At 39.6% G+C, this 17,936-nt stretch overlaps 1 protein-coding gene across 12 annotated transcripts in view; it reads left to right on the forward strand.

Moving 5' to 3' along the window:
- The window catches only part of ACSL4 (acyl-CoA synthetase long chain family member 4), a 56,816-nt gene that overhangs the window by 30,214 nt on the left and 8,666 nt on the right, over positions 1-17,936 (forward strand). For 6 of the 12 annotated variants that reach the window (XM_068152018.1, XM_068152021.1, XM_068152020.1 and 3 more), the window contains 6 exons: positions 9,702-9,749; positions 12,417-12,935; positions 13,243-13,420; positions 15,763-15,872; positions 15,962-16,100; positions 16,767-16,917. In XM_068152018.1, the coding sequence (XP_068008119.1) occupies positions 12,585-12,935; positions 13,243-13,420; positions 15,763-15,872; positions 15,962-16,100; positions 16,767-16,917 (929 nt within the window). In that variant the 5' untranslated portion in view covers positions 9,702-9,749; positions 12,417-12,584. Of the gene's footprint in view, positions 1-747; positions 933-8,027; positions 8,049-9,701; positions 9,750-12,416; positions 12,936-13,242; positions 13,421-15,762; positions 15,873-15,961; positions 16,101-16,766; positions 16,918-17,936 lie in introns of those variants that run through there. The other 6 variants (XM_068152026.1, XM_068152028.1, XM_068152029.1 and 3 more) reach the window with 4 other exon arrangements.

Raw genomic sequence — 17,936 nt, forward strand, 5'->3', positions numbered from 1 at the left:
ACAAATCCAAGCAGTTACCAATCCAGGAAAAAGCTGGACTGAATAGTCTGTTCAGATGTGTTTATAACAGGAGAGGTGCCTTGAATTTTTACTGTTTAATATTTTATTTTTTAAGACTTTCTGTGACTTTATCAACCTACTTAGCTAGAAGCATTTGAATTGCATTTGCATTAAAGAGCGACTTACATTTTTGCATGATACTGAGCAGTAAGGCTGACAATAACTAGGGAGTGGGCACTTAACCCTTACTTAAACCTTCCAACAGGGAACTTTGTCATGCCATCACTGTAATAATGATCAGTCCAAGTACTGACAGACTTCTGGGGAGTGGGGACCGTGTGTTCATAGGTTGAAAACTGAAACATTTTCTGACAATGTTAGCATTTTGAGTTCCACTGTATTTGTTACCAAATATTTTTTCCCCTAACCATAACATGCTGTTGTGGTACAGTGTGTCACGCTAAGGATTTTTCTATCCTTTTCTCAGAGCAAAAAAACTCTAAAATAAGTTGAAAGAATGGTCCACAGGATTAGTTTCCTCTTTGTACTTCCTTCCACTTTCTGTTTAGTCTAGTGCTGTACAGGCAGCTTCTTTATTCTGCAGTTGCTACTGTGACTTCAGCTTTCCTCATGTTAAAGGTGATCTAGTTACTAGCGAATAGTTACTATCAAGTCACTGTGTGGTTTGCTGCAAATAGCCACACCCACCTTTTAATGTCTTCTGACGCAGCAGGACTTGAACAAATTCCTGTCTGGAAGTTCTGTGGCTGTGCTAGTGCACAGATGTCCTGTGCCTGTGTGTTGTTCTGAGGGGTAGGACACGTCAGCACAGGCACAGCCAGGTATCCCCCTCCTCTGCAAGAGCCAGCTTGCTCTGTGCTCTCTTTGCTTCCAGTTCCAGCTCTGAGCACGTGATACTGTGATCCAGTCCTGTAAGTATGTCTGCAGCTGTTTTGCAAAAGCTGCTCAGATATTTTGGACTAAGGACATCAAAAGATGCCTGTCTGTGAATTGTATGCCTTCAGCACAATCATGGCAGCATAACAGTGGTAAATGTGCATGCACATATTTGGGGCTGGTTCAAAACATTGCTGTTCAAAACTGTCTCAGAGGTTGGGTTTTTATTTCTTACTCTCTTTTTTGTTGTTCCTAAGAACTGCGCTACTTTCTGTCTTGTTATTCTGTTGTGATAGGAATGTTTATGCTCAGACTATTTTTGCATTGTTCTCCTGTTGTGGTGGTGTCCTGCTGCTCATAAAATTGAACAAAATAGTGTTTAGAGCTGTTAGATCTAAAAACTGGAATGTACACTTTGCCTTGTAGAAGAAACAGTACTGATACTTGTGTGGTCATCTTTGTCATGCAAATAAAAATCAAAGAACTGTTATGACAGAGTTAGGTCAAGAAAATTGCCTTCCCTAGTAGAAAATGCATTCACCAGTACTGCCTCCCTTGCTGATAGGTAAACTTCCAACTTCTCTAACTAAATTGGTGTACACTGTATTAAGTTTTATTATCCATGTACTCATTCCTAGTCTGTATCTCCAGATGTTCCTTATGTAAAGTGGTATTTGAGTTGCTAAATAATGTTATTAAAAGAAGTGTATCCTAATGATATCTCAGTCTATCATAAAGCTCACAAAGGTAGCAGAAAAACTTTAAAGTGAGCAAGAAGCTTCAGTATGAAGCCCTGTCTTAGGTAAAGTTTTATCTGGGATTTCCAGGTGTGGCTCTAGAGGTGATGGATATCTAGAGGTGATGGATATCTAAAGTGAATGTGGGTGTGTCTGTCCAGAAAGTGATAAGGCAGGTTCACCATGAAGCAAGCAATAGGCTGTGCTAACATTCTGCATTAAGACCACAATAATATTTAGTTCCTTAAACATACAAAAGGCATCATAACTTTTTAACTGAAAATTACTGTCACTTTGCAAAAGATTAAAATATGCTTTTCCCCAATGTTCCTAATTTTTATTGACTCAAACCATTTTCCTCTGCAGCTTTACTAGTTACACAATGAAAAATGCAGATGACTTGCTTGAAATCTCAGTGGCCACCATCTCAAATGACTGTGGATGGGAAGAGTTTAAGAAAACTTGTATTCTTTAAGTATTCACCCAGAGTCATCTGTATATCAAAACATCTGCAAGAAGGGGACTTCTCCAAATTACAAATAAGGAAACCTAATTCTTTTTGCTTAGTCACAAAAAAAGGGAAGACTTTGCCTTTGGATGTGAGCTCCTAACAGAAAAGGGAAAGTGTATTTCACCCCTCTGGTGCTCCACTTGTTGACTGTGCCCACATAATTCTGCAAAACCTGTAAGAACTTGTAGACAATTCCCTCCCCAGCCCCAGTACACTTTTTGGTAGGCAAAAGACTGATAATGCAGCACACAAAGAGGAACATTTACTTCTTTCTTCCACCCCCCTTTTTGTTTTGAAATATGTAATTAATTTCACTACCTAAATTATGACCCATGTCTGAGAAGAAAGCAGCCTAATGCCACTGATATGAAACAATGGAGGTATTGAAAGGCAGTAAATATAAAACTGGTGGCAGAATTTCTTGCCCAAATGAAAGCTGAAGAGAGAGGCCTATTTTCAGAAGCAATGCAGAATTACACTTAGAATGTCAGTCTGTTAAATTACACAACAGTCCCTGTTGGCAAGACATGTAAAAAGTAGTATATGTCAGGGTAGCTAGAGTAAAAGGGAGAAGGTATTGTAGTGCATTCTTGTGTCTGGATTTCCAGAGATCACAGGAGGTTAATGTTACTGGACTTTCTCAATAGAGCATTAAGACGGATTATGATGATCTCTGCTGTTACATGGCACGTTTGTCTGCCAGGCTGCACTTGTGCTCCTGAAATTAGGCGTTCTACTGTTTGAGTTGTTCCTTTCACAAGAAGGTTACTACAGAGCAATGCTGCTAGATTTCAGGAAATCTATAAATAAAGGAAGCAGGGTTTAATGACTAGCTCTGCTGTGCTCATGTTACTCAGCTTTGGTCAGATGAGCCTATTTGCTGAAATCTATTTTAAAAAGAATGATTTTGTCCTGACTTTCTCCTAACTTCTGTTCTTATGTAGTAATAGAGTCATGTTACTATTTTATTGTATATTGGGAAATGCCATTTAGCTATTACCAGTGCGTCATAACAGGAGTATGCACAACTCCTCTTAGGTCATGCTGTACAGATATTTGGGAACATAGGAGATTTGAGGCCAGGAAATAAGTGTTAATATTTAATCTCTGCAGCTAAGGTAATGCCTTCCCCCCCTTCCCCTCTTTTTTTTTTCATTGTTGAGTAAAACATCATTAACGTTTGTCCATCCCTAATACCATGATCAGTCTGAACTGGTATGCCTGTGCTCCGGGACTTGGTGAAGCAACTGTGTCCTACAGGCACAAATACATCATCTCTGGGTACATATTGAAAGAATTCTACCCAGGGAAATGTATTTCCCTTAGTCCTTCATCATTACTTGCAAAACAAAAAGCACCTGTTGTCCTAATTGTTGAAAGGATTATCACAGGCTAACGTAAGAGGGGAGATGAGCCACCCTAGTTCTCAAATAACAAGTTGACCATGCATCTGTTCCTGATGCTGACAGTAAATTTGAAACAGATTAAAATGAATATTCAATAGCAACCACCCAAGAATTAGAAGCAAACTATTAGTTACATTTCACTTTCTACCTGCAGTGCCCCCATCTATATTCGTTAGCGTTACAGAAACAGGAATACTGCACCTGACTTGGAAGACTCTAAAAGACTGTACTTCAGTTCTTTACTTTTATTGTGCTAGGAAAATGCAGAGAAACTGAGTTCTTAACTTAAGAAACCCATTTGTCAGCTGTGTTCCCGTTAGGAGGCAAAGTAAAAACCCAGACTATCGACTCACTGCCAAGAGAAATGAAAGGGTGGCAAAGTTGTTACCCAAAGTAATAACCTGTGTATTTCTAGTCCCTTTCAATGTAATGTAAAATTGCTCAACTTAAGAACACCACAGAGCAGTATGGCAGTTTTCAGATGACTGTATTCCTCATAAAAAATTGTGAAATCTCTCGAGTGCTTTTGCATTGGTTTACTTTCCCCTTTTCTAGCTGAACTTTTATTTGACTTGTAATTGGCATCTGGAATTACATTTTCAACTAAGAATCCCATTTACAAATGAAAATTTTTAAACATAATCTAGTTATAAAAACCAGATTTAAATGCTTTGTAGTTGTTATGCTGGAGACTGTGCAAACAGTTCATGATACAGAGTAGTCTGGATGTTCAGTACTCTCTCTAAATTATTTTATTTAATCTGATTCATTTGTGAAGCTTAAGGATAAAGACAGGAATCATCTCTGGTCTCTAGTTGCAAACTGATACGGTACAGGTGAATGCAAAGGTCTTCTGCAGTGAAACACAGATACAGTAACAGGCTTTGTAATTTATCTGAAGTTGCCTGAAGTAAGAGAATGTTTTCCAAAAGCTTGAACTTAGCAAATGAGTGCTCAAAAGGAGGCATGATTTTCATGTGATGAACCATTAGACAGACCTTGTTTTGTAATGTGTGAAACTGGTTTTAGTATAAATTGTATGTGGTGGTGGATTACGTGACTTGGGGTATTGAATTTCTCAAAGACAGTGTTTGCAGGCAAGAAAAGCCTCATGGAAGCTGTGGCAAATAGTGCTTTGTAGGTCTTAGACTGATTTTCTAGAGTGTATAATATAACAGTTTTAGGAGATGCCACTAGCAAAGCACTCTTGCAAAGCAGTTTACTACTGAGAAAGCAGCAGCTAATTAAAAGCTGATGATAATTGAAATCTCGCTGGATGGATCATTAAGTCACAACCTTTCCATTGCAAAATGTTTGTGTGGCTAAACACAGACCTGATCAGTCTGTCCATTTTGTATTGCAGAGGGGAAGAAGGGGATTATCAGTTCTAACTTGACTGTTTATGTAGCATTTGCCAGAGAATTTCCATGGCCACGGAGCCTCTAAAATGAAAATTTGTCCTTTAGTACGGTGCTTGCCTTCGGTGTGCTTGTTTTGAAAGGCTGGGTAGAAACAATACAATTGTAAAACATCAGACAAAGAGTAATGTTTGCCATAGTAGCTGGTGAGATTGGGGTATATGGTGGTGAGGGGATCAGGCTGAAGAATAGTTCTGTAGAGCCGAGAACAAGCATTTTCCTTTTTAATGTTTATGCTTTTTAGTCCAAGTATATTTTGTAGATGTTGGAGAAGTTTTGAGTTAACATCAGTATGTTTGTTGCAGATTTTCTCCTTCTCCATCCTCTTCTGAGATACTGTCTGTCCAAGCCACCAGTCCTCACTGTGTTCATTAACTAGAATGGCCATGAAACAAAAGGGTGTCTTCCATTTTCCAACATGAAAGTGTGAAAATGGCTGTGTTTGCTTCTGGCTGGAGTGACTGCTGGCATTCCCAGTACTGTAGCATAAATGGGATTGACTCGAAACCTTGTGTGCCCTTTTGACGAGAACAGAGCGTAACCAGTGCAGTACAGGCTTGTGAGAGAGGAGGTGTTGGAGAGAATGTGCCTCGGGTATTCATTGTGGATTCTGGGTAGAATTTCATGAGGCAAAAGGAACAGAGGTGGGTCTAGAGGAAATGCTTTCCCAGATCAGTGTATTTTCAATACACAGTTTTCAGTTGTGGAATCTTGCCTCAGCCTTTTATGTTTCTTGCCTTTGGGGCACACAAACAGGTCTTGCCTTTTCACCAAATACTTGCTTGCCCTTCTGATACAAAATTAGGAGAGAGAGTTTCACACTATCTGTTAGATAATTGAGAAGTACCGGGTCAGCAGGTGGTCTGGTTTCCACTACACCACTTGTTGCAGCAATCTGTGGTATTTATTATGACTGTGTTTGAGTTTTTTTTGTGATTGACTTTAAGTGAATATATGGTCTGAGGCAGTAAAACAGAACTAGTGAATACAAAGGACAACAGTATTTTTCTTGAAACCAAAAATAACTCTTATCTTTGTTTAGTAGCTAAGTAAAACATTGTATTAAGTACTTTTAAAGCAGCTGCAGGAGAAAGATTTTTCTACTACTACTTGTGGTTTTGCTTTTTCAAACAGGAAAAATATATTTAAACAGAGACTTATATCAGGATCCAGTGCATCTATATCTGACTGAGGATCCCCTCTCCCTGTTTGCTGGGACATAAGTACCAGTATTTACACTGTGCAGACCTAGCCTGAGAGTCCGAGAGCTCTTGCTTTGAGCTGCTACTGCACTGACGGAGCACAGAAGTACTTCTGAAACCTCCTGGTGTTTGATTAGCTTACCTTCCATTGCCCTTTGATGTACAAAATTGTGTAAGAGGGAAATATGTAGAAATCTGCCTGTGAGAAAGGAACAAAAATGGAACCTTGTGTACTTTTCCTACAATGAGTAACTTGCATTAATATTGGGAGTTTGTTTTCAAAAGAATATGATGTAAAAACTGAATCATTTCCCTTAGTTTTTCTTCTTTTAATCTTTCTAATCTGAAGAGAGTTGCAATTAGCCACAAGACTCTTCTAACTTACAGCTCTTTAATCACAGTCTTCTCATCTGTAGAAGTGTTCTCTCATTCTTGCATGAGACAGGTATAAATATGGGAGATCAAAATCTGGAGAGCCTGGTTGTGTGCGCACTCATTTTCTTATTGTGTTCAAGCTTGCTGCATCTTGCTGGCAATGTCTCATTTCTCAGTGTTTCTGTAATTTATTTATTTTTTTTAAATCCTAGGCTCTTTCAGTTCTGGTACTGGAACAAATTCAGTGCAAGTAGATAGTGATTAAATTCCATTCCAGAAACTAACTGTTAACAGATAACCAATGCACTTACTCAGGCCAACTAATTTTTTTTCCACCGTGTAGAACCACTTTTCCACTTACTTAACTACAAATGCTTACTATGGTTTCCAAAATGTTTAGATCAGTCTGAATGCTGGAGAAGTTCTGGAAACAGCTGTTACTTACTCATACTGGATTGTTTGGGAAGAGTTCAGAACTTCCTGAAAGGAGTCAGTCGTGAGTACTTAGGATAAACCCAGAATTGCGTCCACATTTGAAGTTGGCAAGAGCTCTGTTGAAGGGGAACCAGGACTTCCTCTGGTGTTGTTTTTAAGCTAAAGAACTTCTTGCTTTGCAGATTCCAAATTTTCTTACCTGCTAAGAATCATAGAATTACTAGGGTTGGAAGGAACCTCAAGGATCATCTAGTTCCAACCCCCCTGCCATGGCAAGGGACCCCTTACACTAGATCAGGTTGCTAGAGGTTCTTCACAAATTAAACCACTACCCTTTCCCTGCCTAATGCCATCTGGAAGACTTTCCTAATACAAGGGAAAAGAAGGAAAAAAATAAAAGCTTTAAAAGTTGCAATTAATATTTGAAGTATGTTTTCTTCTGATCATGCTGTTACACAGTTAATTGGATCCCTGGCAAGCTTTTTAACAGGAGGTAGGACAATAAATGCTGTTACCCATATAATTTCAATAGTAAACCTTCACAGTATTTTGGGCTTGGGCTAATTAAAGCCTTTCCTAGAGATGATAATAATTTTCTGCCTTATTAAAATTGAACTGCAAAGGATACAATTTCTAGCTACAGCTATTTCTTTGAGTTTTGGGTTACACTTAGAAATTCTAGGAGCATAGGCAAGTGCTGGGTAAGTTGATTCTGTTCCTTATGAATAGTTAAATGCAGAGAAAATTGGGGCATTTCTCCCCCCCTCCACAGCCTCCTCCAGAGGTGTAAACCCTCTTCCTGTTCCCTACCACACACTTTGCTTTTACTTAAGCTTTTTAACTACTTACAAGCTATTTTTCTATATTGAAAAACAAACAGAACTGCCAGTTGTCCCTTAAATTTTCAGTTAAATTAATGAGAAATTACTGAGAGGTGTCTCTTCTATTCCAGGACAAGAATGAAGTTTTGCTTATTACCTGTCATTGAAGCTTTTAATTGAGGATATCAACATCAGATTGCACACAAAGAACATCTCTTCCATCTGTGGCAGTCCGCAAGATACCATGTCAGTGCTTGTATGAGCGTTCACATTGGTTGTTTTTTATAGTGAGCTTGGACTACTGAATTTTTTTAGCATCCAGGATATGATAGTAATAAGGAAAGTAGTACCTCATGAGTGAGGTGTGACATCATTGCAAATGACAAAGGAACTCAAGTCTAGAGATGGACCATTTAAAAACTGCTAGAAACTTATTCACCTGAGGAAAATCCTTTGGAGATGCTGAAAACAGAGCTGTCTAGAGGAGAAACTACATCTGGGTTGGGCTGGGTTTTCCTTAGACTGTAGTCATGCCTGACACACACTGCTGCTGTTATGGGCATGTGAATTTCCTACATCAAGAACTGGTTGCTCTGCTGCTTCCAAAATAGATAAGCATCTAAATTGGCTAGTTACTTTGCACATTAAGAGAAACAATGAACTTTATAAGTCAATATAAAATATTATGTATTCTAAATATTGTAGTGCATAAGTTTTATTTCTTCACTGAAATTTTTCATGCGAGAGCTACATTTCCTTTGATTTGTGAGGAAAGAGGAAGTTCACCGAGAACAGAACTGTCGTGCTTTAGTAATACGTACTCAGCTTGCCTTGAGGGTATCCTTGATGGTTCACTGATGTGAACATTGCATCTCATCCTTTTTCTTAAAGTCTAATTAAACTTAAATAAGAGATGAAGGCGTAAGGTGTAATTTGAAGAGCTAAGTCTGGCTTCTACCCAAGCGGCATTGGTATGGAATGGAATTGTGTATGGTTGGTCTGTCAGTCTGCAGTGCATTGTATTTGAAATATGATCAATATTTATTTGGCAAAAAAAAGGGATGATTCTGTTCTGGATCACAATCTTACACAACCACATGCAGGTGCCAGTAACATCAGAAATATTGTTGTGTCTTATATTTCGTATTTCAAGGGAAAATGTTTGTAGGAGAATTTTGTAAGGGATGTTTAACAAAGTTTCTGTCCATAAAAACTGGTACTTTGGTTGGAATCTTAGACTTCAAATAGGTGAAGCCTATTTTCTATATACAAACTCAAGAAGTTCAAGAGAATGATTATGCAGCAAGCACTTTGAAGCCATATCTGTATAGCTACATCTGGGCATCTTTTTTTTTGATGCCAGTCATGGCACCAGTGAAGCCTCGCTGCCTCCAAACCCGTGCTTTTGTCCTGTAAACTTCCCTCTTAACTCAGTACCCAAATTACTTCATGTTCTTTATGACTCTCTTGGGCAGTGTATGCTATGGATAGTACTGAATTAATGTTTCTTACTGATACTCATCCATTAAGAGTAATAAAGGTCTTGTTGCTCTGCCCTGAGGCAGAAGAATGGACTGTGTGGAACCTGACGGTCTTTTTCCTGGCTGGTTTTGTTAATTAAAATTAAGCTTCTCTTTATAGCTTTATTCAGAACATGTTTTAATGGGGAGGATTCCCATAAAAATTCCACTTCCTTGGGTCAGCTTCATCTTTATCTGTATACTATAGTATGTAAGCTTCATCTTTTCCAATAGTAGAATAATTCTTCTGTATGAGTAACCTGTGCCACCTCTGCCTAAACTCATAGGCATTTCTTCAGGAGCATCAGTGATTCTGAAGGCTCCTCCATTCTGCAAGGCAAAACCCATTGCCAACCTCTTTTTTTCTGTTTTCATATAGATATAATTGACACTGAAAAAACCCTCAGTCATCACTGTCAGATACCTTGTAAGTAAACCTCTCTGTGTATGTGTGTGTCTGTGTCAGTTGTTATGTGACTGTGATCAAAGGAAAAAGCCTCAACTTTTTGGGCCTTAGTAAGTTCTTTTTTCAACTGATGCCTGTTATGAATTGTAACTGACTTTGGTCAAAATAGATTTTAAATTGCCACAAATGTGTACAAATTAGCTGGGTTTTAATATTTAATTAGTAATTAAATGTGAACTGAATATTGAAATAGCTGTTTTATAAATTACTATAAATTATAATAATTAATTTGTATCTCATTGGTGATTAGCTGACAATAGGAGCAAATCCACATCACTTCAGATATGGGGGGATAAAAGAGACAGCTCTTACCCAGAGACTTCAGCTCCCTGTTGTCCAGATGCAGTAAGAAAGGGTGGAGGACAGTAGAAAGATGAGATGATTTCAATAAATAGGTATTATATATCAAGATCATTAGTCAGTAGAGAGTTAATTAGAAAGTAGTAAGCAAATCAGCATGTGAACATACAATCTTTAGTTCTTTGTGCCTGTTGTAGTAACACCAACAGAAAACACTCTGAAATTTTTGTGATTGTTTAGTATTATACAAACTGCTAAACAGCTTAAATATAATGCATAAAATGAATGCACAGACAATTAAAATGAATGGAAAAGATAAATTAAACGCCTTTCTTATAGTACTGGTAATTGGCTAAAGAATTAAAGTAAATGAGAGCCCAGTCCTCTCCTGCTATTCTACATTGGCCAGTTCTTGATCGTCAGTGATCAGCTCTGCACCCGCAGAACTACTGAAAAAGCTGCTGTTCAGCTGCAGCAAAGCTGTGACACTGTCTCGTGGTGTTACACTGCTTGCATTGGTTCAGGTCTGCTTTTCATCCAAGTCATTGTCTCTGATCATATGCTTTTTGTTGGAAGGAGCAGAGCAGTGGGAGTTCTCCATGGGGTTTATTTGAACATGCAGCATTGTGTCTCCTCCTGGGTGTGCACCAAAGTTTCCTAACTAGTCTTAGCTCTGTGGCTGGCTTTTTTTTTTCTGTTGTTTTTTTAATACATGCTTGACTGCTGCTTTTGGAGCAATGAATTAACTGGAGGGAAAATATCATACAGGATTTGTAATAAAAACCAATAAACCATCATTTTGGAGAACTGGAGCTTAGGGAAATAAAATGGTATCCCTCCTGCTGAGGTGTGACTGTTGAGCAGTTGAGAATGATGCGGTAAAATAGAGCAGAATAAGCATGTACGTTTTGAAAAGAATGCAGCATTCCCTCTTTCCATAAAAATGTGGAATAATCTTTGTCCTGAACAAGTCTGAGCATAGTGTAGCATTCAATAATTTTATTCTGTAGATGTAACTTACACAATTGATGTGATCATGTTATTCTCAGTATCTGCAGATCTCTTAATCTTATGTTACATTAAATGCTGTTGATAGTGGCTACAACAGAGCTGCAGATGTTGGAATTCCTACTAAAACCCCAACGACCTATTAATAGACTTCTGTTATGGTGCTAGTAGTAGTCTTGTTTAGTCTGAAATGTTAATTGTAGCCTGCCTCATCACCTGTATGTTAATAAAGGTACAGTTTGAGGTGTGCCCACATTCTTTTAATTCTTGATGGAGCCCTGCAAACTCCCCTGTTCTCATGGGTTCTGTGTATGAGATTCTGTCCAGGACTGGGCTCTGCAGTAAGCCGTCAGTGTTACTCCCTACCTTAGGTGCCTTTTGCTTTTCATTCTGTGTGCATCACTGAATGTTTGCAGGCCATCCAGATGAAGATAAGAACCTGTATCTTCTACCCATCAGGGCAGGCTGGTTAGACACCAGCAGGCCAGCTGCAGCTGTGGTTTGCTGTAGTGCTTTTGTTTTTCTCCCCCTCACATCTGGTCTTTATTCAGGCCCAGTTCTCCCTAATGAGGAAAGATTTCTGACATGCAGACCAAGTCTTGCTAAGTGGTGCTTTATTTTAAATTGGATTAAACCACTCAAGTGCATTCCATTTTCTATACCTGGACTTCTGAAATTCATGTATCAAAGTGGCTTTTGGAGAGGGGAAAGCTAATCCATTCCAAGAGTCTGACATTCATAGTTGAAACTTATTGGATCAAAATTTCAGTGCTGGGGCCAAGTTAATAAAGCAGTTTGGGAATATTATATAGTTTTTTAGACCACAACACAGAGATTTTGTAAGACTCTGTCAAGGTACATTTCAATCTGAGTATAAATTGATATAATATTCTGAAAAGCAGCAGTGTACTGCATGTTTTCTGTGTAGTACAAATATTTAGGGGGAAGACAACTGCTGCCCTTTCCCATAATTACGCAATTGTAGCATTACTCAAGTGGCTTACACGCAGTGTTATGATGCGAAGGACAGACTTTGTCTCAACAGCCCTGAACTATTCAAACACAGATAGTGGGGAGAAGTCTTTGAAAACTAAATATTTGTGGATGCAACAAACAAGTATGGAAAAAATTCCTCTTCTTTGGTCTCTGGGCAGTACACTGCTGCAGCATGCCTCAGTTCAGTTACTTTAGTCTCCTTTGTCTTGATGTTTGAAGTGAACTCTTAGGAGGACTAAGCCTAGTAGCCTGTAGTATTACTAATTCAATTCTTTTTTTTTTTCTTCCCCCTGCTCTCTGCTTGGCTCTGGTCTTCACCCACAGGTGTCCACTGTTGGCTCTCAAAGGTTACTAAAATTTTTGCAGCTGCTCTGCAAGAGAACTACCTAAGCTTCACTTACTGTTGCTTCTTACACCACACGGCACTGCTGCTTTACTCTTCTTCTACTGCTTCAGAACACAATAAGAGATTTTCTTTTTTAAAACCCTGCAATGAAACTTAGGCTAGAAGTATGTGCCATTCTCTTGCTGCCTGTGTACTTGGTGATATATATGTACAGTATGCTTGTATTTATTCCCTGGTATTTTCTTACCAATGCAAAGAAGAGAAAGGCTATGGCAAAACGTTTGAAAGCCAAACCCATCTCGGACAAACCTGGAAGCCCCTACCGTTCTGTCACGCATCTTGACTCACTAGCAAACATAAACATTCCTGGAGCAGACACGCTGGACAAGCTGTTTGACCATGCCTTAGCAAAGTTTGGGAAGAAAGACTGTCTTGGGACCAGAGAAGTACTGAGTGAAGAAAATGAAATGCAGCCAAATGGAAAAGTGTTCAAAAAGGTAAAACTTACAATTTTGTGCTTAATTTGCTTTTGCTTTTGAGCTGCTTTGCATCTTGCCTCCGCAATGGAGGGTCTCCTTTGAGGTCTTCCTTCATCAACATTTTATGATATGAAGCATCCTCTTTATAGTAGTTAAATAACAGAATACAGGATGTGCTCTGTGTTCTACTTCATGAAAAAATGAAAGCCACTTTTTTTCCTTCAGTGAAAGGCAGTCCTCATGGTGTTGTATACCAGCTCACACGAGCTTGTAGAGCTGTACCAGCAGCTTTGTTACCACAATTTATTTTGTTTTTTCTCACCAGTTAATTTTAGGAACTTACAGATGGTTATCCTATGAAGAAGTGAATGAGAAAGTGAATCGCCTGGGGAGTGGACTGACTGCCCTGGGACTAACCCCAAAGAGTACAGTTGTCATATTCTGTGAGACACGAGCAGAATGGATGATTGTAGCTCTGACCTGCTTCAAGTACAACTTTCCTCGTGAGTGATGGACTTTTTTTTTCTTTCACTTCTAATGTATTTTAGAACCGTTTCTCAGCACTGGTTTGGCTGCTAAGTATTTTGAAGCTGCCAGTCCTGAAGGTGTAAGAATTTCACAAACTTACTCTCCCTGCAGTCTGATTCTTAGAAGCTTCCAGTCTCTTCTGTGCATGGAGGAGATGCCTAAAATTCACTTGCTCATACTTCAGAGATTAGTTTTATTGTAGCAATGTTCTAGATTTGATAATGGCAGAACAGTACAATTAACTATTTGGTTGGGTTGTTTTAAATACTCTGAAGATGTCAGATAATGACAGTTCTGGCCCCAGAATCTGAAATTATTCTATAGTCTTTCCTGTCTGTATCCTGACTTATGCACCCAAAACATGAACCTGTTACTAGAAGAGAGAAGAAAGAGTAATCAAAATGGTATGCTAGTGGGACAGATTTTTGGTGATGTTTTTAAGCTGCTCAAGTTCATTACAGTCGTGTAGATGGGACTTTTATTTACAAAAAAAATACAAAATGAAGTGCTCAAAAATCTCTGATCTGACATGATGCCTACAAACTTCCTCGTGAGGTGGCAGAGGTCAGCATGCACTTAACATGCCCAGTCTGCACACAACACACTATGACCTATAGTTTCCGTTGTCACTGTTTTCACTTGCACCAAGCTGCCTCCTCTTCTCCCAGTACTAACAGCAGCTACCTGCATAAGAAGGTCCCACAGTGGAGTAGGCAGGGGGGCTGTGAAAGGACAGTAATGGAAGAGCTGGCATTGCTGTGAAGTAGGAGAGGATGGTTAATTAGGTCTTGAACCTTGTGTTTCAAGAGGCAGGAAGAATCAGCTATATAACATTACTCTCTTATTGCCCTTTCCATATGAACCTTATTTCACAGGAATATTGAATTCCTTTAATAGAATAGAATTAACCAGGTTGGAAAAGACCTTCAAGATCATCAAGTCCAACCAGCCCATCACTCAACACCATCTAATCAACTAAACCATGGCACCAAGTGCCTCATCCAGTCTCTTAAACACTTCCAGTGATGGTGACTACACCACCTCCCCAGGCAGCACATTCCAATGGCAAATCACTCTCTGTGAAGAACTTTTTCCTAACATCCAGACTAAATCTCCCCTGGCACAGCTTGAGACTGTGTCCTCTTGTTCTGTTGGTGGTTGCCTGGGAGAAGAGACCAACCCCCACCTGGCTACAACCTCCCTTCAGGTAGTTGTAGACAGCAGTAAGGTCTCCCCTGAGCCTTCTCTTCTCCAGGCTAAGCAACACCAGCTCCCTCAGTCTCTCCTCTTAAGGGTTGTGCTCCAAACCCCCCACCAGCTTTGTTGCCCTTCTCTGGGCACTTTGGAGGTTCAAATTTCACAGTATCACTAAGGTTGGAAATGACCTCGAGGATCATCGAGTCCAACCTATCAACACAGACCTCATGATTAGACCATGGCACTGAGTGCCACGTCCAATCCCCTCTTATTTTTTTTTTTCTTTTTTTTTTTTTTTTCCCCACATATGCTTCCTACTGTTGCAACAGATGGAGCTCGTCTTGTTCGTGTGATGCTCTCCTTAACTCTTCCTTTAAGGTAGAAGGCAATACTATGGGCAGGGTTTTTTCAGTAGAGTGGTGATGGGAAGACGTGAACTCCTTCATGCCTGGGAGGCACTTAAATGGCAGCACTGTAACCAGCCATGGTTAAAAATAATCTAGCAATATGAAAACCAGTCTGATTCTTTGCCTGCCCGCATCATTAATTTCATGGGAGCAAGCGCAGCAGCTGACACTGCCGAGAGCTGCTTGCAGAAGTGCTTAGCTTTAAGATGTGACTGCTGCCCTGCAATTTTAGTCACCCCTCTCCATGAGCTCGGGGACAGAACACATAGCTCTCTTGTTTTATAGAATAAAGAGAAATGAAACAGACTGTTTCAGTTGGAAGGGACCTGCAGTGATCTAGTCCAACTGCCTGTCAATTCAGGGCTGACCAAACATTAAAACATGGTAATAAGGACATTATCCAAACACCTCTTAAATATTGTCAGGTTTAGAGGCCACCTCTCTAGGAAGCCTGGTCCAGCGTTTGACCACTCTCTCTGTAAAGAAATGCTTTCTATACAACTGTCCTCCTTGTTCCAGAGGTCTCTTGTATCATAAGATTCTGATGTGGAAAAATTAAAAGCCAGTTTATTTCCAAATTAGAAAATTTCTAACTGAGCTAATTTTATGTCCTAAATTCTTCCATAATGCTTTCCAGTAAGCTAAAGCAAGAGCTTTTGCATTTAGTAGTATTTCACATTTCTTTCATGTTCCCCCTCCCTTTCCTGTACCAGTTGTTACACTGTATGCCACCCTGGGTGAAGAGGCAGTGACCTACGGCCTCAATGAGTGTGGAGCATCATACCTGGTCACTAGTGTAGAACTTCTGGAGAGCAAACTGAAGGTAATTTGGTACCAGCTTCACCCTGCTTCAAGTAGCCCTATAGTAAATTTACAGTGCAGTCTGTGCTAAGTTTGATTTCTTCTTTATAGGCTGCATTGCCACAAATCTCCTGCCTTAAACATATCATTTACGTGGACAAGAAGACCATCAATAAATCAGAATACCCTGAAAATGTGGAGATTCACAGTATGCAGACAGTAGAAGAACTGGGAGCCAAACCAGAAAACTGTGAGTGAATCACTTCACACAACACTGATCAAGCAACACTAACAGTGAAATGAGGCCTAGGTGAAGGGTGGTGTGCAGCAGAGACTAACCCTCCCATGCAGGTCTCTGACACAAACATAGTGGCAGTTTGCCAGTTCAGCCTCTGGCCAAGGGATTAAAACAAAAGTCAAAAGTTAAGTATTGTCAGCTTACTGCTTTCCCAGTAGCTAGCAGCTTCAGTAGTCTTGGCTCTGCAGTCTTGGATTTGAAAGGCTAATTGACAGGAAAGTTGACTTGCAGTGGCTTGGGGTGTTAAGTCCTCAACCTATTGTTTCTTTCCAGTGCTGTATTTCTCTCCTTCTCTATCCCTGACAGGTTTACTTGGTCTTCAGGCTGCTTTTTCTATAGCTGTTAGTCATCTTATAAGACAGGATGGCAAAAGTAGCACCCAGCTTGTAGATGCCCAAATATTTGATAGTTCTTTCAAAATCTGCCTTCCCTTGCTTAAAAATAAATCACTACTCTCCCTCTGCACCCACCACTGATCACTTAGCACCATTTCAGCAGCTTGCCTTTCCCAGAGCACCTATTTCACACCCATTACAGACGGTTTCACACTGACTAATTACAGAAGTAGCCATTAGAAAGTAAATAATCAATAACAAATTTTTCTCCTGCATTTTGTAGCAAGCATCCTACCAAGCAGACCTGTTCCTACAGACTTGGCTTTGGTAATGTACACCAGTGGCTCTACTGGGAGACCTAAAGGAGTGATGATGATGCATAAAAACTTAATAGCTGGAATGACAGGACAGTGTGAGAGAATACCTGGACTGGGGTAAGAAACACTTCTTGTGTACAGAGAGAAAAACCAGAACCTCCAAAAGTACTCAAGTATATAGAAAATTTGTTGCTGGCATCAGGTGTTAGCAAATTTCTTTTATTGTAAGCATACTAATCTTTAGTTGACAATATATCTGTCTTGGTTTTGTCAACTTGCCCTCTGGTTTGAGAAAAAAGCTGTTCTAGCTCCTCTAACATGCTGGTTTGACTTTTTCTTAGCTTTGGGTCTGTGATGGCTTTTTGCACTCTTGTGCAACAGAAGATGCCACCAGATAAGGAGACTCCTTTTCTAATCAAACAAGGGAAATTTTGTGTAGATCTCTTCAGACAGCTAGAATCTCCTCAGAAGTATCAGAGCCTACCATGTCCATTCAAATAGAGACACAACCACTGGATGGATAATGTACATGCTGCAGAATCTGCTCAAGCATACATCACTCCATGAGCAGAAAAGTAGTAACTTGTGCACTGACAACTGCAGTTCCCTCACAGATATTTTCAAGCAATTTCTCAGGAACGTGGGTGTGTTTGGCACTGCATTCAGAAAGGGTTTAATAGCTGAAATAATCTACCTTGCTAAACTCCTGTTGTGATGGGCTATAAAACCAGCTCTGACTTGATGCTGAAAGCTTCTGTTAAGTGGCAGCTCTTAAGTTTCTTGTTGAGAAGTCTCTGTGAAATTATTTCCCAAAATAAACCTCAGAACTTCAGTGATCAGCTCTAACACAGTTTAGAAGGAGATGCTGTGATGGCCGTCAAGGATTTGTAAATCATTGATGATTATTTTAAAATAGAGTGATCTCACCCTTACTGTGGTACCTGGGATGAAATCTCCCACAAGGAGAGCAAATAGCAGTGGGGCACAAAGGAATCTTTCATTCTAGAAAACAAAGCCAATCCTGTAATTCTTACTGACTGCAGTAAGGTAGGATTGTCACCATTTTGTTTAAAAAGCATGGTTTGAAATTGCACCGTTCTGTTAAGCCTCACTTGGGATCCAAGTCTTTCAAAAAG

The sequence above is a fragment of the Melanerpes formicivorus genome, unplaced genomic scaffold (assembly GCF_026170545.1).
Source record: "Melanerpes formicivorus ecotype bairdi unplaced genomic scaffold, bMelFor1.0.p_v2 SCAF_22, whole genome shotgun sequence".
Classification (NCBI taxonomy): domain Eukaryota; kingdom Metazoa; phylum Chordata; class Aves; order Piciformes; family Picidae; genus Melanerpes; species Melanerpes formicivorus.